The sequence below is a fragment of the Mustela lutreola genome, chromosome 3 (genome assembly GCF_030435805.1).
Source record: "Mustela lutreola isolate mMusLut2 chromosome 3, mMusLut2.pri, whole genome shotgun sequence".
In the NCBI taxonomy this organism is placed as follows: domain Eukaryota; kingdom Metazoa; phylum Chordata; class Mammalia; order Carnivora; family Mustelidae; genus Mustela; species Mustela lutreola.
In genome coordinates, this window is record NC_081292.1 from 102,940,198 (window position 1) to 102,968,037 (window position 27,840).

General features: G+C 39.8%; 1 protein-coding gene across 2 annotated transcripts in view; it reads right to left on the reverse strand.

The window, feature by feature from the left end:
- Window positions 1-27,840, reverse strand: part of CNTNAP5 (contactin associated protein family member 5) — an 842,021-nt gene that overhangs the window by 268,370 nt on the left and 545,811 nt on the right. For both annotated transcript variants that reach the window (XM_059166599.1, XM_059166598.1), the window contains exon 13: window positions 3,245-3,445. In XM_059166599.1, the coding sequence (XP_059022582.1) occupies window positions 3,245-3,445 (201 nt within the window). The remainder of the gene's footprint in view (window positions 1-3,244; window positions 3,446-27,840) is intronic.

A 27,840-nucleotide genomic window follows, 5' to 3' on the forward strand; every position in this document is an offset into this window, starting at 1 on the left:
TTCTAATAGGGACTCCCAGAAGGTCTTTCACTCTCTTTCTGGCATGTAAGGATATAACAAAAAATGAGTTGTCAGTGACCTGAAGAGGGCCTTCAACAGAATCCACACATCCTGGCACACTGATCATGGACTTCCAGCCTCTGGAACCATGAAACATAAATTTGTGTTTTTATAAGCCCATCAGTCTGTCATATTTTTAACAAGGCTTACTTATTTATTTTTATTATGTCATGTTATTAACCATAGAGTACATCATTAGTTTTTGATGTAGTGTTCCATGATTCATTGTTTACCTGTAACACCAGTGCTCCATGCAATACATGTCCTCCTTAATACCCATCATGGGGCTAACCCATCCCCACACACCCCCCCTTCTAAAATCCTCAGTTTTTTTCCTGGAGTCCATAGTCTTTCATGGTTTGTTCCCTCTCCAATTTCATCCCCTTCATTTTTCCTTTCCTTCTCCTAATGTCCTCTATGCTCTTCTGTATGATCCATAAGTAAGTGAAGCCATATGATAATTGACTCTCTCTGCTTGACTTATTTCACTCAGCGTAATCCCATCTAGTCCCATCCATGTTGATGTAAAAGTTGGGTATTCATCCTTTGTGATGGCTGAGAAATACTCTATTGTATATATGGACCATATGTTCTTTATCCATTCTTCTGTTGAAGGACATCTTGGCTCCTTCCAAATTTTGGCTATTGTGGACATTGCTGCTATGAACATTGGAGTGCATGAGCCCCTTCTTTTCACTACATCTGTATCGTTGGGGTAAATACATTAATGCAATTTCTGTGCCATAGGTTAGCTCTATTTTCATTTTTTTGAAGAACCTCCACACTGTTATAGCAGTTCAACAAAGGTAGTACACTAGGCCATGGCTCTGGGATTCACATGCCTACAGTAGTGCACATAGTTGTCGCTGTCCCTGTTTCTGTGAGGTAAGCCTAAATGAGTCAGTGCTCATCTCTGAACTGAGGGATGTGAGGTTGGGCCCGCATCTCTGTGGGGCTGTCTGTCTGCAGTCCCATACCCCACACCGCAGTGTCTGGTCTACACCATGTTCTGTAAGCTAGCCCAGCAAAAAAAAAAAAGGAGCACTGTGTACCCATCCTCATAATCTTCCTTCATCTACCTCATTTGATTCATAAAGCATGGGGGAAAGAAGATTAATGAGTATTCTCAACCCCAACGTATAGACAATATGTTTTTACTGTGTTTTTGTGAATGTGCACAAAATGGGAAAGTGTCTGGAACGATGCACAACTAAATCCAACACTGGTGTCTCTGGGTGGTGAGATTATCTGCACACATGAGTTACAATTATTATAATTATTCTATTTACACCATTAAAGTAGAAATAAACTGTTCCTTTGAGCTTGCTTCTCATTACAGTGCAAATTTAGACCTTCCCTACTGGGATGGAAGCTGTGAAGGAGGAAAGAAATAAGACCCTGGTATTTGTTGAACACCTAATGAGTACCAGGCACAGTACAAGGAGTACAGAGTACATTTTTCCTGCACTCCTCATACCAACCTTATTAATTGAGGATTTGGGGTAAATTGCTTAGGTGTTGAAATTACTAGTGGAAATTTAACAACTTGCACAAGTTTCTATAGGCAGTAAGAGGCAGAGTCACTCTCAGTAGGGTCTGGCCCCAGATCCATGCCCTTCTACTTGAATAGGCTCAGGGAATTCATGACAGCAGAGTTAAGGGGGGGAAAAGTGTGCAAAGGCAATAGTATTACCACTGTTATCACATAATAAGACATAGACTAAACACAATCCATGGTCAGAATGAACAGAATCCCATTTTTGTTAAAATTCCATCACACCCAATCCTTAGAAAACTAAAAGCCACACAGTGAAAAGAGGGTAGGTTCTTTTATCCAGACATAGGTACTCTGAATAGTGCCAAGAGTGACAGGTACAGGCTTGACAGCCAGATGGAGAGAAATACCAGCAAGTATACACACTGAGCCTCTTAAGCAGCACCGTCTAAGAACACGGGAAGAGGGACAGCAACCGATGCCTAGATCTAATCAGCCCTGTGAGCACGGCTGAATCCAAGGAGAGTACAATAATTGATTTTCACAATGATGATCCTGAGTCATCAAGAAAAGGTTACATTTTATGTTCAGAACTCTCTGTTTAAGAAGGCAGGGAAGCGTGTAATCCATTTGAGAAAGATTTTCATTTCAAATAGTTAAAAATTCTTTGAAAACATTTTTGGTGCTTAAAGGGATAAGTGACAGTTATCTGGAAAATTCACTTATGTGTAACAACGTCTTTCCTAAAGATTCTAGATCAGTGAGCCAGAGTGTTATATTTAGTTAGGCTTCTATCACTTCTCCTTTGTTAACATTCCACTGTCTATCTTCTCAAGCCTTTCAAAATTCCTAACCTTCAGGCATGGGATTGTGAATTTCTTAAGGCAACAGAGTGTGACACCATTCTTGGATATTCCATATTCTTATGATTCTCGGCTTGTGCATGTGTGTATGCCTGTGTGCATACGCAAGTGCCATGAAAAAAGTGATGAAGATATTCACAAAAATGACTGACTTCCAGAGGCATCCATGAGCTTTGACAAAGCCCTCTGGACATTTTACAAAAGCCCCTTTCAGTTGTAAAGTTTTCTTTGTTTGTCATTTTGTCTTGTTTTGATTTTTCTAAAAGCAGACTATTTAAAAAGAGTAATTTCCATTGAGGCGTGCACACTCCAGGCAACATGAGCAATACAAACACACAGGGCTGTTCTTGCCTGCCCTGCTGGCCCCCTTGCCTGATACCACTTCCTTCTGCATCTCTTGCCCAGGACGGAACTCACTGTTCTTTTGTGAATATGCTGAGATCCTTTGTGCTTTCTCATATGCTGGTCCCTTTCCCAGAAACATTCCTTCCCACCTCCATACCACAATTCAATGGTCTCTTCGAGGGCTGTTGAGCTCAAGAAACTTCTCATTCTCTCAACTGTTGAAGGATGCATGTTGTCACCATTTTCTTCTTGAAGATGAGGATGGAACCTTGAGAGGCTACCATGAGAGCCTTCCCTTAGGTCACACTTGGGAATCAGAGCGGGGATGAGTCCATCCCCAGTCTTTTCCTGACTTTATTTCTTTCAACTGCGCAGTGAACAGCCGTCACTGCAGACGCCCCCTCCTTGACATTCCATGTTTTCCAGGCCTGTCTGTGGTCATCCTGCATGGTTCACACAGAGGAGAGGGGCTGAGCCTTACCTGGTGTGTTGAGCAGGCGGGACCTTCTGCAATGGTAGGCCACCTCCTGCTCACAGTGCTCTGAGCTGTCAATCATGGCTTCCAGCTGCTCCATGCTGCCACCATAATCCAAAGCCATGGTGTAGGGCTTCTCAGGGTCTGCACCCCGCACATGCGTCAGCTCTGTGTTATTGTGCTGCACTGATGTCCAAATCTTGTCCTCTGTCCAGAAAACATAAGGAAGGAAACATTAGAAGGGAAGGTCAAAAGAGGACCCTGCTTATATAACCCAATAAAGCCGGGGGAGGGAGGGTCCAGAAGAGGATCTCATAAGCAATGTGACACTTGGCTGAACATGGGGCAATCAATCCGCCTGAATGCTCCACTTACGCAGATAAAAATGACAGAGAATTTCTGTTTCTCATAAAGTTCCTCCCAGAGTTAATACGGGGGTTAGTAATTATAAGAACTAAATTTGTGGAACACTTTATGCTAAGCATTTAATTCCCATCATATCATTTTAAACAGACATTACCTAAATCTGAAGAAGTTAGAAATGCCATATTAGAAATGAAAGAAAAGTGAATGAGCAGGGTTGAGCAGCTTACCCTTGTGCAAGTGACCAAGCAAGAGCAGGAAACCAGGGTGTCTGACTGCAAAACTCATGCTTCCAGCTCCTGACACACACTCCCCCATGAGACAAACACTAGCACAGATAACTATCTCATAGAAACACAAGTATCACATCGAATGTTTCCTGTGCACAGAAAGATCTCCGTATAGAAAGTACCTGTAAAATACACCTAATTAACAATGATGAGATTGTATGATCCACACTATACATACAAGGCACTTAACTGAAGTTCTTTTTTTTTTTTAATTCTCTATGCGTCCTCTCTTTGCCAAAAAATTATTTTAAGAGGTTTACAATAAAATAACATGCAGAGATGAGGACCTTCACGACACGTTTGGAGGTCACACTTCACCTGCTACAGGTAGGAATGTAAGGCGAAGAGAGAGAAGAGAAATTAGAGTTTTACAGCTTGAGAGATGTGTATTTGAAAACTCTCTCTGCCAACAAGAAGCCTGGACAAACCCCTTCACTTTTCTAGGGCTCAGTTTTATTATAAAAATAAAAGAAGAAGAAGAAAAAGGTGGCCGTCCCGGCCGCAGGGCTATTTCTATGGAATAACAAGCAAACAGATGAAGTTGCAAGGCTGAGATCTATCAGTCTATATACCTTATATCTGGTATATATTCTATACTAAGAGATAGATCTGTCTGAGTTCTATCAGACATTCTGTACTAATAACCTAGACTAAAGCCTTTACTGCAATTGGACATAGAATTTCATTCTGAACATGCTCACAAATAAAGGAGGAAATAGGAAGACTCGAAAAGCTTTTGTCATCCGAGAATCTTACCCACATAATAACACCATTACTCTTCATAGATTCTCAGGGCTGAAAAATAACTTAACATAGCTATCATGTGGTTTCCCTCCTACTCCACCCTCCTAGTCTTTATAAAGGAGGAAACCAAGGTCTAGGAAGTAAAGAAATGATCCAACACATTTCTATTAGACCATAGTGATGACTGCCCGCACTAAAAATAACTATCATTAATTAGTACCACTAAGAAGCAGGATCACAGCTGTCGGCAGATTTAGGTAAAAAGGAAAAGCACAGGCAAGCTAGATCCCCAGTTTTAATACTTTCTCTACCCTAACTCTGTATGTGACTTGGGAGAAGTAACATCATTGCTTGCACTTCTGTTTCACTGTATTAGAAAGAAAGAGGAGAGAAAGAAAGCTTCGTTTCCATTATCTCTAAAGAATTTTCCAACTCCAGAAAAGGAAATATTTTTTGCAGCAAAAATAGTAAACTGTTCAAGCATTCTGATTCATCTTCAGACTATTTCTTAAAACCAGTCCAGTGATAACCATGTCTACAATGTTTAATGGAGGCAGAATTACATTTTCTATAAAGTCTGAAAAACGAATCAGACTGAAAGTTCTGACTTTGAAAGTAATAAAAGGACATAAATTCTAATTGGCAATAATTAACCTGTTACTCCAAAATATAGAAAAAATCTGATAAATTATCAGAGAAAAGTAATTATTTAATAACACAATAGCATAGAAAGAGAAATAAAGAGTGACAGTTTTGAAATGCCCATGGTCTGTAGAAGAAAAACAGAACCACCCAGTCTAATGTATAGATGCTGTGTTACTGTTTCATGTGAGGTCATTTTATATACCTTATATCTGGTACAGATAACAATCCTCCATTGTAGATGTCAATGTAGAGAGAGATATATATATACACACATACACACACACACACATATATATTCAATGTAGATATATGTGTATCCACACACACACACATACATACATATACACACACATATAAACAGATATGGCTAATAGATAAAGACACAGACATACACATATACACATAGTGGTATAGACATATGAAGCCTTAGAGAGAGAAAATAAACTTGTCCCCAGTCGCATTGTGTCCAGTCTGATGCCAGAAGTGGTCCAAATAGCATCATTAAATCATATGAATTTAGATTTCCTTACAAATACACACAGATTCTTATATCCATATATCCATTCATCTACTTATTCATACATTCATTCATTGATTTGCTTATTCATTTACTCACTGACTCATATTGCCAGAATCATATTCTATCTTTAGCAAGATGGAATAGGAAAATGTGTAGGAGAGACAACCTTTCATTTTAAAGCCACTAATGTTGCCAGCCCTGCCTTCTGGAACCTGAGGGTGAATGGAAGTTCTAACAACTAAAGTATTGGCACTTTTTGATATATGCAAATATACAGAAGATACAAAGGAACAATTAAGAGCTCTGAAGTGCTCTTCATGATTCACAAGCCCTAAAAACTCAGTATGAGTAACAAGAGGAGAGATGATTACATGAAACCTAGGCCTCTTAGCTGGCTTTCCTTTCAAAGATGCCCTTTGTCCTCAGACTATTTTTTCCTCTTGGGAGATAGCAGAAGAAAGATTGGAAAGAAGGAGGTAATTGGATACTATTTCCTTTTGCCTTTTTTTTTTTCCTTCTCACAGTTTCAGTGATAGCAGGTACAGATTAAGTTCTGCACTCTGACAAAATATAAAAAGACTAGAGGTCGATGCCACTCATGTAAGTTGGCTTTGGTGCCTGATGCTCTTGATGTCTGGTCTAAGATAGGGACATGGGGTTTTAGCTAGGGAATGTGTATATGAAGTTTAGCTCTAAGGATTTTCAAACAAGTAATACTCATTTTGAACAGTCTTTTAGGTAGATGTTGGTGGGAATCCACTCATGAACGTATACGTACTTTAACTGAAATTGAACCCATGAAGCTAAATGTTAAAGATAGTCAATTAAGTCAATGGGTGCATGGATATTTACGGACACAGACTGGGCTCTGCAGTGAGAAGATCTGGATTTCTGTGCCACCTCAAGCAGCCTTGGTCAAATCATTACTTCTCTAATTACTTCCAGCAGTATCTAGAAAGCAGAAATGATACAAGCTCTACAGGAGAGTTGTAAAGATTAAGTGAGGGGGTTTGTGTGAGAAAGCCCATTATTAACTAAATTATTAAACATTCCACAGTAATCTGTATATGCTTATTATACAAAAGGTATATCATCTCTGTTCCAAAGATCCTGCAGATATCAAATGCTGCTATTTTTAACAATAACTTCAAGGAGGAGATGGCCTCTATATAACTATAGTGAGAACTATAGTTTTTGTTAACAGAAATCTTTCCCAGAATATAAAGGAAGACACATGAGTCATTTCAAGAAGGGGGTAGACAGGGAGGAGTCAAGATGGCGGAGAAGTAGCAAGCTGAGACTACTTCAGCTAGCCGGAGATCAGCTAGATAGCTTATCTAAAGATTGCAAACACCTGAAAATCCATCGGCAGATCGAAGAGAAGGAGAACAGCAATTCTGGAAACAGAAAAACAACGACTTTCTGAAAGGTAGGACCGGCGGAGAAGTGAATCCAAAGCGACGGGAAGATAGACCCCGGGGGGAGGGGCCGGCTCCCAGCAAGCAGCGGAGCAACCGTGCACAAAATCAGGACTTTTAAAAGTCTGTTCCGCTGAGGGACATCGCTCCAGAGGCTAAACCGGGGCGAAGCCCACGCGGGGTCAGCGTGGCCTCAGGTCCCGCAGGGTCACAGAAGGACCGGGGGTGTCTGAGTGTCACAGAGCTTGCGGGTATTGGAACGGGAAAGCCGGCTACAGAGACAGAGCCGACAGTAAGCTCGCAGCTCCGTGTTACCTTGAACCGGTCGCAGGCTCGGTGAGCTCGGAGCGCGGCCGGAGGTCAGGCAGACGGGAGTAACTGGGCGCTGTTCTCTGAGGGCGCACTGAGGAGTGGGGCCCTGGGCTCTCGGCTCCTCCGGGCCGGAGACCAGGAGGCCGCCATTTGTATTCCCGTCCTCCGGAACTCTACGGAAAGCGCTCAGGTAACAAAAGCTCCTGAAAGCAAACCCGAGCGGATTACTCACCCCGGCCCCGGGTAAGGGCGGTGTAATTCCGCCTGGGGCAAAGACACTTGAGAATCACTACACCAGGCCCCTCCCCCAGAAGATCAACAAGAAATCCAGCCGAGACCAAGTTCACCTACCAAGGAGTGCGGTTTCAATACCAAGGAGAGCAGCAGAATTCCAGAGGAGGAGAAAGCCAAACACGGAACTCATGGCTTTTTTCCTGTGATTTTTTTTAGTCTTGCAGTTAATTTAATTTTTTCTTTTTCATTTTTTTTTTTTCTCGCCTTCGGGTAAAATTTTTTTTTTTAACTGTTACCTTTTTCTTTTTTAACGATTTTTTACTAGTTTATCTAATATATATATTTTTTCTTTTTTACATTTTTCTTAGGTGTTTTCTTTTTTAAAAAATTCTTTTCTTTTCTTTTCTTTCTTTTCTGTTTTTTTTTTTTCTTTCTTCCTTTTTGAACCTCTTTTTATCCCCTTTCTCCCCACTCACGATTTTGGATCTCTTCTAATTTGGTTAAAGCATATTTTCCTGGGGTTGTTGCCACCCTTTTAGTATTTTACTTGCCCCTTCATTTACACTTATCTGGACAAAATGACAAGACATAAAATTCAACACAAAAAAAAGAACAAGAGGCAGTACCGAAGGCTAGGGACCTAATCAATACAGACATCGGTAATATGTCAGATCTAGAGTTCAGAATGACAATTCTCAAGGTTCTAGCCGGGCTCGAAAAAGGCATGGAAGATATTAGAGAAACCCTCTCGAGAGATATAAAAGCCCTTTCTGGAGAAATAAAAGAACTAAAATCTAACCAAGGTGAAATCAAAAAAGCTATTAATGAGGTGCAATCAAAAATGGAGGCTCTAACTGCTAGGATAAATGAGGCAGAAGAAAGAATTAGTGATATAGAAGACCAAATGACAGAGAATAAAGAAGCTGAGCAAAAGAGGGACAAACAGCTACTGGACCACGAGGGGAGAATTCGAGAGATAAGTGACACCATAAGACGAAACAACATTAGAATAATTGGGATTCCAGAAGAAGAAGAAAGAGAGAGGGGAGCAGAAGGTATACTGGAGAGAATTATTGGGGAGAATTTCCCCAATATGGCAAAGGGAACGAGCATCAAAATTCAGGAGGTTCAGAGAACGCCCCTCAAAATCAATAAGAATAGGCCCACACCCCGTCACCTAATAGTAAAATTTACAAGTCTCAATGACAAAGAGAAAATCCTGAAAGCAGCCCGGGAAAAGAAGTCTGTAACATACAATGGTAAAAATATTAGATTGGCAGCTGACTTATCCACAGAGACCTGGCAGGCCAGAAAGAGCTGGCATGATATTTTCAGAGCACTAAACGAGAAAAACATGCAGCCAAGAATACTATATCCAGCTAGGCTATCATTGAAAATAGAAGGAGAGATTAAAAGCTTCCAGGACAAACAACAACTGAAAGAATTTGCAAATACCAAACCAGCTCTACAGGAAATATTGAAAGGGGTCCTCTAAGCAAAGAGAGAGCCTACAAGTGGTAGATCAGAAAGGAACAGAGACCATATACAGTAACAGTCACCTTACAGGCAATACAATGGCACTAAATTCATATCTCTCAATACTTACCCTGAATGTGAATGGGCTAAATGCCCCTGTCAAAAGACACAGGGTATCAGAATGGATAAAAAAACAAAACCCATCTATATGTTGCCTCCAAGAAACACATTTTGAGCCCGAAGACACCTCCAGATTTAAAGTGAGGGGGTGGAAAAGAATTTACCATGCTAATGGACATCAGAAGAAAGCAGGAGTGGCAATCCTTATATCAGATCAATTAGATTTTAAGCCAAAGACTATAATAAGAGATGAGGAAGGACACTATATCATACTAAAAGGGTCTGTCCAACAAGAAGATTTAACAATTTTAAATATCTATGCCCCCAATGTGGGAGCAGCCAACTATATAAACCAATTAATAACAAAATCAAAGAAACACATCAACAATAATACAATAATAGTAGGGGACTTTAACACTCCCCTCACTGAAATAGACAGGTCATCCAAGCAAAAGATCAGCAAGGAAATAAAGGCCTTAAACGACACACTGGACCAGATGGACATCACAGATATATTCAGAGCATTTCATCCCAAAGCAACAGAATACACATTCTTCTCTAGTGCACATGAAACATTCTCCAGAATAGATCACATCCTCGGTCCTAAATCAGGACTCAACCGGTATCAAAAGATTGGGATCATTCCCTGCATATTTTCAGACCACAATGCTCTAAAGCTAGAACTCAACCACAAAAGGAAGTTTGGAAAGAACCCAAATACATGGAGACTAAACAGTATCCTTCTAAAGAATGAATGGGTCAACCGGGAAATTAAAGAAGAATTGAAAAAAATCATGGAAACAAATGATAATGAAAATACAACGGTTCAAAATCTGTGGGACACAACAAAGGCAGTCCTGAGAGGAAAATATATAGCGGTACAAGCCTTTCTCAAGAAACAAGAAAGGTCTCAGGTACACAACCTAACCCTATACCTAAAGGAGCTGGAGAAAGAACAAGAAAGAAACCCTAAGCCCAGCAGGAGAAGAGAAATCATAAAGATCAGAGCAGAAATCAATGCAATAGAAACCAAAAAAACAATAGAACAAATCAACGAAACTAGGAGCTGGTTCTTTGAAAGAATTAATAAAATTGATAAACCCCTGGCCCGACTTATCAAAAAGAAAAGAGAAAGGACCCAAATAAATGAAATCATGAATGAAAGAGGAGAGATCACAACTAACACCAAAGAAATACAAACTATTATAAGAACATACTATGAGCAACTCTATGGCAATAAATTTGACAATCTGGAAGAAATGGATGCATTCCTAGAAACATATAAACTACCACAACTGAACCAGGAAGAAATAGAAAGCCTCAACAGACCCATAACCAGTAAGGAGATTGAAACAGTCATTAAAAATCTCCAAACAAACAAAAGCCCAGGGCCAGACGGCTTCCCGGGGGAATTCTACCAAACATTTAAAGAAGAACTAATTCCTATTCTCCTGAAACTGTTCCAAAAAATAGAAATGGAAGGAAAACTTCCAAACTCATTTTATGAAGCCAGCATCACCTTGATCCCCAAACCAGACAAGGATCCCACCAAAAAAGAGAGCTATAGACCGATATCCTTGATGAACACAGATGCGAAAATACTCAACAAAATACTAGCCAATAGGATTCAACAGTACATTAAAAAGATTATTCACCACGACCAAGTGGGATTTATTCCAGGGCTGCAAGGTTGGTTCAACATCCGCAAATCAGTCAATGTGATACAACACATCAATAAAAGAAAGAACAAGAACCATATGATATTCTCAATAGATGCTGAAAAAGCATTTGACAAAGTACGACATCCCTTCCTGATCAAAACTCTTCAAAGTGTAGGGATAGAGGGCACATACCTCAATATCATCAAAGCCATCTATGAAAAACCCACCGCAAATATCATTTTCAATGGAGAAAAACTGAAAGCTTTTCCGCTAAGGTCAGGAACACGGCAGGGATGTCCATTATCACCACTGCTATTCAACATCGTACTAGAGGTCCTAGCCTCAGCAATCAGACAACAAAAGGAAATTAAAGGCATCCAAATCGGCAAAGAAGAAGTCAAATTATCACTCTTCGCAGATGATATGATACTATATGTGGAAAACCCAAAAGACTCCACTCCAAAACTGCTAGAACTCATACAGGAATTCAGTAAAGTGTCAGGATATAAAATCAATGCACAGAAATCAGTTGCATTTCTCTACACCAACAGCAAGACAGAAGAAAGAGATATTAAGGAGTCAATCCCATTTACAATTGCATCCAAAACCATAAGATACCTAGGAATAAACCTAACCAAAGAGACACAGAATCTATACTCAGAAAACTATAAAGTACTCATGAAAGAAATTGAGGAAGACACAAAGAAATGGAAAAATGTTCCATGCTCCTGGATTGGAAGAATAAATATTGTGAAAATGTCTATGCTACCTAAAGCAATCTACACATTTAATGCAATTCCTATCAAAGTACCATCCATCTTTTTCAAAGAAATGGAACAAATAATGCTAAAATTTATATGGAACCAGAAAAGACCTCGAATAGCCAAAGGGATATTGAAAAAGAAAGCCAACGTTGGTGGCATCACAATTCCGGACTTCAAGCTCTATTACAAAGCTGTCATCATCAAGACAGCATGGTACTGGCACAAAAACAGACACATAGATCAATGGAACAGAATAGAGAGCCCAGAAATAGACCCTCAAATCTATGGTCAACTAATCTTCGACAAAGCAGGAAAGAATGTCCAATGGAAAAAAGACGGCCTTTTCAATAAATGGTGCTGGGAAAATTGGACAGCCACATGCAGAAAAATGAAATTGGACCATTTCCTTACACCACACACAAAAATAGACTCAAAATGGATGAAGGACCTCAATGTACGAAAGGAATCCATCAAAATCCTTGAGGAGAACACGGGCAGCAACCTCTTCGACCTCTGCCGCAGCAACATCTTCCTAGGAACAACGCAAAAGGCAAGGGAAGCAAGGGAAAAAATGAACTACTGGGATTTCATCAAGATCAAAAGCTTTTGCACAGCAAAGGAAACAGTTAACAAAATCAAAAGACAACTGACAGAATGGGAGAAGATATTTGCAAACGACATATCAGATAAAGGACTAGTGTCCAGAATCTATAAAGAACTGAGCAAACTCAACACCCAAAGAACAAATAATCCAATCAAGAAATGGGCAGAGGACATGAACAGACATTTCTGTAAAGAAGACATCCAGATGGCCAACAGACACATGAAAAAGTGCTCCATATCACTCGGCATCAGGGAAATACAAATCAAAACCACAATGAGATATCACCTCACACCAGTCAGAATGGCTAAAATCAACAAGTCAGGAAATGACAGATGCTGGCGAGGATGCGGAGAAAGGGGAACCCTCCTACACTGTTGGTGGGAATGCAAGCTGGTGCAGCCACTCTGGAAAACTGCATGGAGGTTCCTCAAAATGTTGAAAATAGAACTGCCCTATGACCCAGCAATTGCACTATTGGGTATTTACCCTAAAGATACAAATGTAGTGATCCAAAGGGGCACGTGCACCCGAATGTTTATAGCAGCAATGTCCACAATAGCCAAACTATGGAAAGAACCTAGATGTCCATCAACAGATGAATGGATCAAGAAGATGTGGTATATATACACAATGGAATACTATGCAGCCATCAAAAGAAATGAAATCTTGCCATTTGCAACAACATGGATGGAACTAGAGCGTATCATGCTTAGCGAAATAAGTCAAGCAGAGAAAGACAACTATCATATGATCTCCCTGATATGAGGAAGTGGTGATGCAACATGGAGGCTTAAGTGGGTAGAAGAAGAATAAATGAAACAAGATGGGATTGGGAAGGAGACAAACCATAAGTGACTCTTAATCTCACAAAACAAACTGAGGGTTGCCGGGGGGAGGGGGTTTGGGAGAAGGGGTTGGGATTATGGACATTGGGGAGGGCATGTGATTTGGTGAGTGCTGTGAAGTGTGTAAACCTGGTGATTCACAGACCTGTACCCCTGGGGATAAAAATATATGTTTATAAAAAATAAAAAAATTAAAAAAAAAAAAAAAAAAAAAGAAGGGGGTAGAGACACACTGAAGCTGACCATTTCTCTGTAGATCCATGAGGAAAACACACCAGTTTCAAGAGACCTGGAACAGGAAATGGACTCTTCGTGAAGTTCTATGAACCTGAACTCTCCTCACACAAGGAAACCTTTGGAGATTTGCCTTTAACCTAAGAAAGTCCAGTTACACTCAGGGGTGGAGGAGTAGATTATCTAAATGCTATGATTAGGAGAACATCATAAAACCCTCCAGGCTCCAAGCACCACCTTCTGCTGGTCTGCCCCCAGACCGGACCTTCTACTACAGGGCATATATTCTCATCTCTGGAGGTGCTTTTAGTGCTTCAAGGTGCCATGAGAAAACCTGGCTTTAGAGACCTGCCTGCCTTTGGAAACTGTTCTGAAAAATGTCACCAGTGAGGATTTGGGCAAGTCATTAACTTCTGAAATTTCCACTTTGGAAAATGGGATATTAATATCAATCTTTTTATCCATGATAATACAATGATTCAGCACCATGTTTCACATGGACATATAATAGGCTTTCTGACATGCAAATAAATAAATAAATAAATAAATAAATAAATAAAGAATCTATGCATTAAAACTTTTCTATAACATGAGACTGAGGACCCCAACTTTGTTTCTTAGAGAATTGAGGGTGGGGAGCTCATCCAGCAAATGAAGTTAACAAGTGGGAGGGGCCGCAATTTCTTGTAACATAGCTGTTACTGTGTCTAATTAGTTATTACCTTCTTTTTCAATTATCTTTTCACTTTGGAATTTTTCATGTGTCTCTATATTTATTTGTATCCCTTTCACTTACTGAAATCTTGTCAATTAAATATGTTGGTTAGTCCTCATGATCCCAGAAACCTAGAAAAACACTGCTTCTGCTATTACTTTTTTGCTAACTCAGGTCATTCTTTATTATTTCTTACTGTGTATTGCCATTCAGTCCAATGATGAGAAGCATAGCCCCATCTTTCTAACTTGTTCAAAGGAATATATGTATTAAATTATCCAAGACAAATTCTCTGTTTGTGGGAGAACTACATTTGGAGACTTTTGAACTGGCAGCAGGATTTACTCAATTCACTAAAGATCTTAAAGTAACAGTAATTATGTATTTGTTTTTCAATCTGATACATAGTTTGCAAATATTTTCTCCCATTTCATAGGTTCCATTTTTATTTTTTTGATGGTTTGCTTTGTTGTGTTTGATGTAGTCCCACTTGTTGATTTTTATTCTTAGTGTTTGTACTTTTGGTGTCCTAAAATTGTTGCCAAGACCAATGTCAAGGAGCAACTTCCTTATATTTTTTAGGATTTTTATGGTATCAGGTCTTATGTTTAAATTTTTAATTTATTTAGAGTTAATTTTTGTGAGTAGTATAAATAGGGCTTTTTTTTAATTTTTTTTTTTTTTTGCATGTGACTATCCTGTTTTTCCAGCACCATTTGTTGAAGATACTATCCTTTCCCAATGAATGTTCCTAGCTCCCTTTTCAAATACTAATTGAATGCACCTATGGGAGTGTAATTCTGGGTTCCTCATTCTGTTCTGTTGGTGTATATGTCTATTTTTTTTTTTTTTTATGGAAGTACTGTGCTGTTTTAATTACTAGAACTTTGAAGAAATAGAGGGATGTTGTTTAAGGATGCTTGATGTACTGGCAAGACATTACAAAGACCCTCACCTGCTATTTGCTACCATTATACATTATACATTATACAGGCCATGGACATCAAGAAGCATATGCGATAAAATTCTAAAGCATCATTTCACAGACATAACAATGTATTTTACAGAGGCAACCAAAGCATTTCTTACACTACATTGTGAATTTAGGTTTGAAATCCATCTTCCCATAAAGCTAAGAGATCTCCCAGAATATGAAGTATATCCTTCATTCTTATGTTCAAATATGTGCCCAGTTACTACTGAGCCAGCCACAGGGATACCTGCCCAGAAGGATGATGTACTGCTTAACTCTCTAAAAGCTTGCCATTGTTTGGGGGAAAAATTGTGTACAGAAGAATGACAAATATCTCAGGCTATCATAAGTACTCTTGAGATTAAAAGTAAGTAAGGTTTGGGGTGCCTGGGTGTCTCAGTCAGTTGGGCATCTGTCTTCAGCTCATATCATGATCCCAGGGTCCCAGGATCAAGCCCCACTTCGAGATTCCTACTCAGTGGAGAGCCTGCTTCTTCTCCCTTTGCCCCCTCACCCTGCTTATGCACTCTCTCTCTCTCTCAAATAAATAAATAAAACTAAAAAATTAATAAGTAAAAGTAAGTGAGACTGCCCCAGAGACCTGGTGGGGGCAGGGTTGGGAATGGATGTTATAGGAGCTTGCCCAGGAAAGACCACAATGTTTTCCTTGAGAATGGACAGGTCTACAAAAGTCTTTCATCCTCAGACCTCCAGAGCTTAGGCTGCCATCGAGCACTTTCTAGGACTTCAGGAAATCATTGTCAAGTGACAAGATTAGTTAATCACCACTGTTTGTTTTCTTCTAGGTTATTTCTTCTAGCATTGTCAAAGCAGCTCTTCTATGCATGTATAGTGATCCAAATATAAAAGGAAGTTTCATTATAAGATCAACACACACACACACACACACACACACACACACACACTTAATATGATCACCAGCAATATCAAAACAAAAGAAAAGAAAAAGAGGTTGCACAAAGTGCTAGCACAGTAGTAATGATAGGATGCTCTAGAACTTTCTGTATCTTCATCTCTGTTGTAAAATCTTTTCCAGTTATCACCCCAGAAAGCCCTCTATGGACCCTCATTCTGCGTTTCTATGTGGTCTCTGGTTTCTCCTGCTCTCATTTCAGAAACTGTAAACTGTTTACACACAGAGCCACAATTTAATTTTCTTTCAAAATTTTTTCTCTCATTTTACCGGATTGCTATTATGATGATGATGATCATTATTATTATTAATAATAGCAGTAATTATAGATGATATAAGCTATTCTATTTGTCACCATGGAGATCACCACTCAGAAGAAAGAACAAATGAAAGGATAGTAAACAAGGAGAGCAAGACAAGAAATAACTCTGATTAATACGACCTCATTCTACACACATATCTATCTCTTTGCAAGGGCCAAAAGAAAATGTGAAATTTTTCTATCACAAAGCGTGGGAGGAAGGGAAGTCTACAGATTGTCAATACCCAGCTTAATTGAACTTAAATCACTGTGGGGAGCTGCTTATAGTCCTTTGAAAAGTGTGCCAATTCACTTACGATCCTATTGTAATAAAGCAAGTCTATATTAAGGTCCCTGGGGTCACTTCTGGTACAGTTATCTATGTTGACAAAGTGAATTTTATGTGCCAAGGGTAAAGACAGCTTAAATAATCCTCAAACCACTGCCTGTACCACTCATTTGCCATCTACGTATGTACAGCCTAGTGACATCTCCTGTCATTTTGCATTGATAGTTATTTAATTTTTCATATGTTTGTACCTTATCTCTCCACTTAAATCACAGGCAATGACTGCTGAGTAAATATCAGGTTGGCAAGGACTTCTCTGGTTAAGGGAGGCAGATGCAAGGAAGAAAAGTGAGTGCACCAGGATCTGCAGGCTCAGTGGACACTACCAGCTCACATTGCTGAATACTTGCAGAGACATTTCACCTCCCCAAGCCTCAGTTTTCTCACCTATAAACTGGGTTTAATCCACAGTGCAAGGATGATGTGAGAATGAAATAAAACACACGGGAATGTTGAGCACACAGTCTGGGTACCGGAAAGAAAACCAAAGTCCACTGCCATCAGCCCCCCTGATGTAGCCACTCAGGGAGCATAGGGAAGGATCATTTCATTAACAGAAACAGTTATGGGAACCTGTGCTGAGGGGGTCAATGCCACGTTCTCCTCAGCCGGCAAAGGGAAGTGGGACAATTGGTGTAAAACAATTTCCAACCCCTTTAAAGGGCTTCAAATTCTCACAGGAGCTGTTTTCCTCCCAGGTGCATCCATCAGCAGCCTGTGCTAGAATCCATCAGCAGCCTGTGCTAGAATCCATCTGTGCGGCGCTAAAACAAACCACTGCAGATGCGGCCGCTTTCAGCTCTGGCCTTCTGCTGCTGGGGGGGAGCGCATTACCGGTTTATGGCCCCTGCTAGGCGCCCTGCGCGATGCATTAGCTGGAACGCAGACACCGCAGCTCAAGGGGCGCGCGGGTGTTGGGGCCTGCTTCTGGCCATTACAGCTCCTCCACCTGCCTGCGCGGGCCACGCTTTATGATTTCCAGACAACATACTTGACTGTGATTTATTCTCCTACTTCGCTGGAGCCTTTACTTTTTATGTACCTTTTTGGGGGTTATTTTTCTCTTGCCTTGCTTTAAAATAGGTGGTATGATCACAGAGACCTGGGAAATCTGTTTTATGGTCGGGCGGGGGTGGAGGGTGGCAGGAGGTTTAGACCAGACTCCACGCACATTGTACCATACTTGATGGTTTGTTATTCATTGGCTTATTCAAGGAGAATGTATTAGATGTGTGGAGTGTGCAGAACATTATGTTAGGGACTGGGAAGTTATGACGAAGTGTATAAGGTTAAATGACACTGGACCCGGAGCTCAGGGCATTCTCGGGTGGTTCTGGGAAAGAAGTTCACATGGAAACCCAGACCCAAACACTGTGGGGCTTAAGGGTAGGTGTGAACAAGCCAGGTGTGCCTGCCTTCTGGGCAGAGGAGGGAAGAAAGGGGACTCCACACCAAAATCACTAAAGGGAACAGGGCTATGGGGTTTGTGGTCACGGTTTGGTTGCTGTTAGGAGTATTTATGAAGTCTTTAGGAGTACCTTTGTAGCAGGTACTGTTTTGGTACATTCTGACGAAAAAGCTGGGACTCATACAGACCTAACCTAGTTCCTACATCTAGGACTTCCTAGATGAGTGATGCTGAACACGCTCTTCAACCTCTCTGAACCTCTGTTTTCTCAAAATACAAGCAAGATGTGATCTCTACCTCACACTTAATCATGTGTATTAAATGAGATAAATATTGAGACAGGATAGTTCATTATCTGGGACACAAGTACAGAATAAGTAGTTTCCATTCCTTTGTTAAGAAGAGCTAAAGTAGCCAAGATCGATTTCAGGGGTCTAGATGGGAGAGAGCTGACTGTAAAGGTCTTTCCATAATCCTGAGAAGGACTATCCAAGGGAAACATTTATATCTCCTTTTACAAGGACACAAAGAAAGACAAGGCCACAATAAATCTCTGACTGCCGAACATTTCGTTTCACGGATCTTATATTCTGGTTTTAGAAGTGATTGATAAAAAGACACTCAAAGAGGAGCATGGAATGATTCATCTTTCTTTCAGCAGACATCTCTGCTTTGGAGCTCATCACAGTATGGATGATATTGCCAGAGCACCAGTGTCTTCTGCAGTGGGAAGCGTCTTCTAACTCCCCCAACATCCAGCTCTGGTCTTGCTCAAGAACCATGATAACAACTTGTTTACTTCAATCTCCCCGTTAAACCATAAGCTCTACAAGGCAAAAGACAATCCTGTAAATCTTTGTATGCTGAACACTTGACCCAGAGTGGGCATTCACTTACCATGAAACTAAACATCCAACAGATTGCCAGGATTTCACTGATTCTAGTGAGATCTCCTGAAATCAACAGGAAAGTGATAAAGGATGGGAAAGTATGTTTAGATATGTACTTAAAATTCTGCTCTGTAGCCCAGAATATCTATTGCAAAAGCAGCATATTGAAGAAGAAATTCAGGGGTGCCTGGGGTGGCTCAGTTGGTTTGGCATCCAACTTTTGGTTTTGGCTGGGGTCAGGATCTCGCCGTCATGAGATCAAACCCTGTTTTGGGCTCCACAATCCGTGCAGAGTCTGACTGGAATTCTCCCTCTTCCTCTCTTTCTTCCTCTGCCCCTCCCCTCCCATGCTCACTTTCTTTTTCTCTCTTTCAAATACATATATCTAAAAAAAGGGAAAGAATCAAATATCCACCAAGAGGTTTCTGAATGAACAAAGCATAGTTAATTGGCACAATGAAATACTATGCATACATAATAAGGACCACACAAGACCTTTCTAAACGGATTTATAATGTGTTCCACAAAGTACTGTAAATGACATGATCAAGTCATTAAGGTAAAAAAGACTCTGCTACATTGTATGCACGAATACAGAGCAATAAAAAACACACACAGGAAGGGTAAACCAATAAAACCAATAACCAAGAGAAGATGGGTAAGAAGAGGGTGAATGCCATAGAGAGAGTAAGACATCTTTGGTCAACCATATTATATATAATATAAATATAAAAGTATATATTATGTAAGTATACAAATAGAAGCATATATAATATCTATATTTAGGTTTTGTAACATGTAAATATTCTGCAAAGTCATTAATGAAATATATAATTAAATGAAAAGGATAAAAAGAGACAAACACTAAATTGGAATAATTTTCTAAAGTTTTATTTATTTTAGAGAATGAGAGAGAGGCTGCATTAGTTGGGGGAGAGGCGGAGAAAGAGAATCCCAAGCAGACCCCCCACTCAGCACAAAGTGTGCCCTCCGCAGGGCTTGCTGTCAGGATCATGACTTGAGCCAAAACCAAGAGTCTGATGCTTAACCAACTGAGCCACCCACGTGCCCCTAAAACTGAATATTAAGCAGAAACAAAAAGCCTAACTGTATATTAAATAGATTTTTAAAATGGCAAATAAGGAAATATTAATTCAAGTGACTTTTTAATGAGGTATTCTGTCTAGCCATACACCTTGGTAGAATATAATCTAAGAACTGAAGTTAAAATTCAGTAAATGTTATGCTTTACTTTGTTATTGGTAGTGATATAGTTGATGTGACTCTGAAACTATTTTGTGCATATTATCAGGTAGAACAAATGAGTAAATATATTGGTATTGTTGAGACAGGTTGTTACTCTGAGAGAAGAGAGAGATATATGGAAAAGAGAATGATGAGGAAAAATCCAACAATGTTACATTAACATTAGAAATAACCATAAGAAATAATTTAAGTATATGTGTAAACACATGCACACACACACACACACATTTTCAAGTTCTGTCCACTGCAATGAACTAGAAGTAATAAGCAAACCTAAAACCTAGATCCCAATTTCCAAATACCATTTACTACAAAATGTGTCTTTTGCTTCTTTGGGAAAACAGCTGAGTTTAGATGTAAGCAAGGCAAATTCAAGGTAACATCTGGTGCTAGAAAACAAGGAAGTACTCCAAGATTAATGGAGACAGGTAAGAAAGACATAGAAGCAGAATTAGTGGGACCATGACTAGCTATATTTGGGGCAACTTGAATACCAAAAAATATATAGTGATAATAGTAACATTTTAAAATTAAGTAACTTATGAGTCTAGAGCAACACAAGAGAGGTTAGACAGGGCAAGGAATAAAAAGTTTTTCTGGGGGGAAAAAAAAGCTCTTCTGTAGAGAAGAATGCAGAATGACAGCTGAAAATGCAGAAGGAATTATAGGATTAGTAAAACATTTTACAAATTCCAGTGTAATAGCATATGGGTTGGGGTCATTCCCAGACTGGGAGGAAATGTTGGGGAACTGGGTATTCACACAGCGTCTGCATATAACCCCACAGGCAACTCACTGATTATAAATCACCTTTACCATACAGAGAACTGGCACAAGTGTTTTAGCCAGCAATGGGGTTGAACCTCCCCAATAACATCATGTGCCTCCTAGTGGCATACACTGAAGAAGACAAACATCACCCATGAGGTTTTCTGCCAAAGTATTCCAACAATAAAGAAATTAACAAAAAAGTCTAAAGAAATATGGAACATTTTGCTTAACAACTGGCTGGTACTCTTTTAAAAAGTTAGTAATGAAAACCATATGAAAGTGATGGGTTGGGGGGCAGGGATTTTCTAGTTAAAACAGACTAAAGGATATGGCCATCAAATCCAACATGTGGGCACTCCTTGAATCCTGAATAGACATAAAAAAACAGATGCTGCTACAAAAGACACAGTAGGGACTAAGACAGACCATATTTTGGAGATTTCTGATTGAATTCATATTTACATTCTTATGCATGGCTTTGGTGTTATGGTTATATGTAGGATAATATCTCTGTTCTTAAAGATATGAACAGAAGGTCTTTAGGTTTAAATTATCAGTATGTCTACAACTTATTTTCAAAAAGTTCAGGGAAAAAAAAAAAAAGCTTTTACACCAGAAGGAAGGGGGATGGGGGAGATAGGAGAGAGAGAGAGACACACAGAGATGAGAGTGGCACGAATGTGCAAATGCGGCAAAATTTTAATGTTTGGGGAAGCTAGGTGAAAAGTGTATGGATGCTGGTATTAGTGTTCTTTCAACTTTTCTGTAAGTTTGAATATTTTTGAATAAAAACTTTAGGGGAAAAAATAACGCTTAGCACAGTACTTCATCTTTGGTAAGTGCTCAAAGCTATTCTACTATGCTCTGACAAATTCATGTGTGTGTGCCCTATACCAACACACATGGCTAAGGACTAATTAGCCAAGAATTATCAAATAGCAGAAGTAAGTTTCAAATTCAACCATTCACACATGGTAGCATATCCATTTTCAAGTGCATATTTATTAATAATGTTGAATTAGTTTTAGGGAGTGCTTTCAGTATATCGGGTGCTGTACACTCATAAAAGTTATTAGTTACTTGCTTTACTTCATTCCCAGAAACCAGAGTCAAGGTTTTGGGGGCTATGGTGGTAAAAATAAATAATAATAACTATCATGTATTAGGTATACAATGCCAGGCATTTTTTTCTTACAGGTTACATCAGTCATCTCATATAAGCCTCAAACACCTTAAAAATAATTTCTGTTATTCATTACAGAAGAGGAAACTGAGAAATAGGGAAGCCAAATAACTCAACTACATCACCTGAATTGATAAAATTAAGAAGCACTAGTGTTTGGATTCAAACCAAGTCCATGTTCTTAATGACCATGATACATTTGGCACATGTTTTTCTAGTACATGAATTGAAGGAGGAGTCATAAGAATTATGACAGGCAAAGAAGCTTCATAAGAGAGAGGGATGAGAGCTTGGTCTAAAGAAGTTGGTGAGGAATAGGTATTCCAGAAGAACAGAACTGGGAACAAGGCTTGAGGGTTGGACAGAATTCTCAGAGCTGGCACTCTTAACTCCATGTCGAAATTGTCTCAATGGACAGTCTAACCAGTCAATGTCTCTTACCAACTTCTCCCTGAAAATACATATAACATACTCAAACACTTGCATACTGAGAACACAGGGCTGATGGGTGCATCCTTGACTTGAGTAATAGGAAAAAGGGCCCTAGAGAATGTCTCCTCTGATTTCCCTACTCCGAAGAGAAGGGAATCTGAAGCTCTAGCACATATTGCCTCTTTTTTTTTACCCCTCCCTGTGGACTCGCTTCTCAACCCTTTGGCTAAGATCAAGTGTGGAATGTCTAGATTGACTTTGATTCATCATCTTTCCCTAGAATCCTGGGCTCAGAGGAAAAGTGAATAAGAGCAAGTAAGCTTTATAGGAAACATGTTTGACTCCCACTTGCTATTTTACTCTTCCAGACAAGGAAATTGTCCAGCCTAATGGTAGCACTGCATGAGAATCCACAGATGAGCCAGGAGTCCTTAGAGAAGGCCAAGGGTCCATAGGCACCTGCTCATTGCATCTCCACATCCATGACCCTCCTGAGCTCACAAAGATTGATATTTTTCTCCCTTTCTTCCTTTCTGCACCCCCTTGGCACACCTACCTTTCAAGATCAAACCTAAGTACTACATCTCCTATGAAGGCTTTCGTAATCATTTCTGTCTCTAAATTCTTTCAGCATCTAGAACCTCCCATGATGAGGGTACTTGCTGATGATGGCCTCTATTTCAAAAGCTCTTCGAGAATGCGTGTCACTCATTTGATTTTATTTAATCTACACATCATCACATTGATGAAAGAGTAACTGATCATCCCTATTATACAGATGAGGAAACTGAGTTTCTTAGAAGTTAATGTGCCTGAGATTCCATGGCTGTCAAATCTACAAGATGATTACATGACCTTAAAAAGAATGACATAGATAAAAGTGCTTTAAGAGCTGAAAATTAAATATGAGACCCTTAGGCATAAAGGTTAATGATTTACAGTAGCTTGTACAGCACTGAGCACAAAGCAGTATCAATAAATACTTGTTGATCAGACTGGGCCCTTTTCCCCACAGCACTAAAAGGTGGGTTTTGCTAGGTATCCACAATAAAAATGTGTTGTGAAAGGTCTACCAGGAAAGATCAGGATAGGCTCTGTGCTCAAGTCTTTTAGTCACTGACGAGCCCCCTCTTAGAAGTGGGAATGAATAAGCATGGGGATTTTTTAAGAGTTAAGCATTATGCTAATCACTTTATGGCGATATTTCCCAAAGTCTGTTATCTTTAGGTGCTTATAAAAATGCTACTTCTGATCACCATTCTAAACCTACTGAATTACCATGGCTGGGGATATCCTAGAAAATATAATTTTAAATCTTTATCCCAGGTCATTCTTTGGGGAAATAAAATATAAAAACCTTTGCTTTATATAATTCTCATCTAATATTTAGAAAACTTTGAAGGGTATGTATGATGATCCCCATTTTAAAGATGAGGAAAGTGATAATCAGGGAGGTGGTAGATATTATAGAGACCTCATTCCATCGTGGTCACTTCCTTGAGGAATTTTCCACTGTGATATTGGCCAATGGCTGAGGGCAGAACAGGCCAGGGGAAGCCAGAGAAAGGTTCTGTTTGGACACACGAGTCTTTATTTGCTTGTGTCACCTGTCCTAGGGACCCAGTGATAGGAACTGCAGAGCTAGTTCCAACTTTTGGCCAAGATAATGTCAACTTGTAAGACCCATGACAAGTGATTCAGCCCCTCAAAATTTCAGTGTCCTGCTCTATAAAATGGAAAGAATGGTATCTTCTTCACATGATTGCCAAGAAAACTGAATGACATCATGAAAGTAAAGTGCCTAGTGTGGTGCCTTGTATCAGTAGATGCTCAATTAAATGTTAGCTGTTTCTACCACAAAACCCAGCAGAGAGCAGCTCTTCAGGGACATCTCCAACCACCATCACTGTGTCCTTGGACCCTTGATTCAACCACTTCCTTCCTTGTGCTATTTCTGTACCATCTACTGGCTTCTATTTTATTTTTTGCACCATATGTAAATAATCTGTTTACAATATCTGTCTCCCTCTTCCAACTGTGAGATCTTGAGGACAAGGACAGACATGCATTTTGTAACCTTGGCCCTTAAATCAGTCAGTTCCCAAAAGTTTATGTGAATGGCTTAATTTCTGAATGACCAACTGAATATCTGAATGACTAACTGACTTAAGAACGAGCGAATAATGTATAAATAACTGCACATATGAAAAATAAATGTGGAAGTAAATACATGAGAGAATTAATGAGTAAATAAATGAGAGATGAATAAAGAAATTCAAGAAATCAGTGATTGCATTAGTGCAGGGTGTGTGTGTGCGTGTGTATGTGTGAATGAGTGAATAAGCAAATGAATGAACGAAAATCACATTGCAATCACTCTCTCATCTTTTGTCCTGAGCCTTCTGTTCTCATCCATGTGGTCAGAGTCAACTGGCCATGCTAATCGGGTGTGTGAAAGGAATTTCTCTAAGTGCCTGTTAAAATTCTTGGCAATTCAAAGGTGACAATGCTTTAATTTCAGGGTAATGCTACAGCTTTATGACTTAGCAGTTTTATTTAATGGCCCAATTTAGCAGGAGATTATGCCGTCTGCCACTAGCCCAGAGAGACCACTTTAACACTCATGCATTCAACACAAGCAGATCTGCTCCCTGGCTCCACCTAAGAGACCAGTCTGCTGGAAGCCCTATGAGGTCACCACACCTTGATGGATGGTTAGCATAAGCTATCAAACAGGGAAACAGATACTTCAAACAAAAGGCTTCCTTCCTCTAACCTGTTGAATTGCCATTCATCTTCAGCCTAAAACGGAAAACAATTTCTGGAGAGCAAATTGTCCCTCTGAAACATAAGCAACAATATAAGTATTAGTCCAACTGATTAAACTGCTAGTGAGCCACAGCACATACGTCACCCATGAGTGAGTCTCAAGCAGGAAATGGTGCTTGTGTTACCCAGGAACGGCGACACAGCTTGTGGGCTCCCTCCCAGGATGAGCTGAGCCTAATGTCTAGAGACACAGTGGACATGTTTCCTAGGGAAGGGAAATGAAGAAAAGGGGAAAGGCCTATGGTTCCTACACTATCCGCTTTGTGTCAGTCACTCTCTGACATTCTTCAAAATGTTAGCTCATTTAATTGCGTACATACCAATCATAAATTCTGTTATCATCACCCTTCATATACAGACAAAGGAACTGAGATACAAAGATTAAGGGCCTTGCGCATGGTCCCAAGACAATAATTATAATAGATATTAATTATAATAATTTGAAGGATGTAATAAATACCAGGAATTGTTCTAAGACTTTTAATTAATGCATATGAACTCACTTACCCTCATAACCATGACTTTCAAAATTGTGAGCCATGATTAAGGAGCCTGGAATTTGCACAGGTAGAAGAAGGGTTTGGGGAAAGGCACAGTTAGACCTGTATTTTCTTTTATTTAAGATTTATTTATTTATTTATTTATTTGAGAGAGAGAGAATGAGAGAAAGAGAAAGAGCATGAGTGGAGAAAAGTCAGCAGGAGAAACAGACTCCCTACTGAGCAGGGAGCCCAATGCGGGACTCCAGGATTGTGACCTGAGCTGAAGGCAGTCGCTCAACCAACTGAGCCACCCAGGCGCCCCTAGACCTGTATTTTCAAAAGACCTCTCTACCTGTAGGAGGAACATGAATCAGAGTGGGGAAGGCTGTGGACTCGGGTGTTGTTGTTTTGTTTTGTTTTGTACAACAAGGACAAGGGATTATAAACACTGTAGACTTGGGGGGACCATATCTTAATCATTTTTACATTCTCAGTGCCTCATCAGTGGCTGGCCCAAGCAGACCAGCAAGGCATACTGATTTAAATAAGAGAGGAAAGAGTGCTTCTTAGGCTTTAGTATCCTCTGGTAAGACAGAACGCACCTGACAAAGGAACAGCTTTAGGTTTGATGGCTGTAATTGGAATCCCATTTCTGTAACTTATTAACCTTATTAACATATTTGCAAAGTAAAAATAATTCCAGGTACTTCCCAGCAATGTGTCTTTTTTTTTTTTTAAGATTTTATTTATTTACTTGACAGACAGAGATCATAAGTAGGCAGAGAAGCAGGCAGAGAGAGAGGAGGAAACAGGCTCCCCGCTGAGCAGAGAGCCCAATGTGGAGCTTGATCCCAGAACCCTGGGATCATGACCTGAGCTGAAGGCAGAGGCTTTAACCCACTGAGCCAGCCACCCAGGCACACTTTAGAGTGATGTGTCTATGTGTCTCGAATTAACCCAGTACCCAGAAGATATCCAGCACAACAGTATGTAGTCCATAATCAAATGACAAGATTTGGCAACCATTCCTCTGCAATGATGGCTATCTAACATATGATTAAAGGCAAGCTTAAGAATTTGAGCCTCAACTGCTCTTGCAGAAGACTTTGGCAGGGAAGTTAATTCTTCCTTTTTGTGCTGTGTATGTGTGCCTATGTCCGTGTGTGTGTGTGTGTGCGTGTGTGTGTGTGTGTGTGTGTGTGTGTGTTTGGGAAATGCAGTGTTTGGGCTAGAAGCCAGCAGGGGGATGCCAATAAGAGGTATGAGGATGGAACTTTATTACAGATGTGCAAGATAGCAACAACTGAATTCTTCTTCTTCTTGGTGTAAAATACAGCTGCCAAAAATTAACAGCATACTAAGAAACTCAGCGAGAGATAAATGTGCTATAAGTTGGTTCCATGCAATGTCATGATGTCATGGATAACTCATACACTGACAGACCTTTGTGCAGCCCATACACAAACTGTAAACTCACAAACATTGTTTTAGCTTTGAAAGCAAGGCTGTTAGAGCCAACTGAATGGACACGTTTCTTTCTTTCCATCAATAGTCTGGATAATAATCTATTACCTGCAAACACACTGCACAATTATGTGCAGGAATATTAGAGAGACTTCAATTGCAGCTTCTCTACCTACTCCATTATGCATGCTTTGATGAGTTTTAATGAAAACAGAGCCTACTGCCAAAGAAGGGACAAACAGAGCATCATAATAACAAGAGTGATAAGATACGGGGACTTGTAAGGTGGTTTGCAAATGGATTATGAGCTGTTTGAGAATGAAAAACAAGTTTTGCTTTAGAAATTTGACGAAACATTCCTTGTAAACTCCTTGA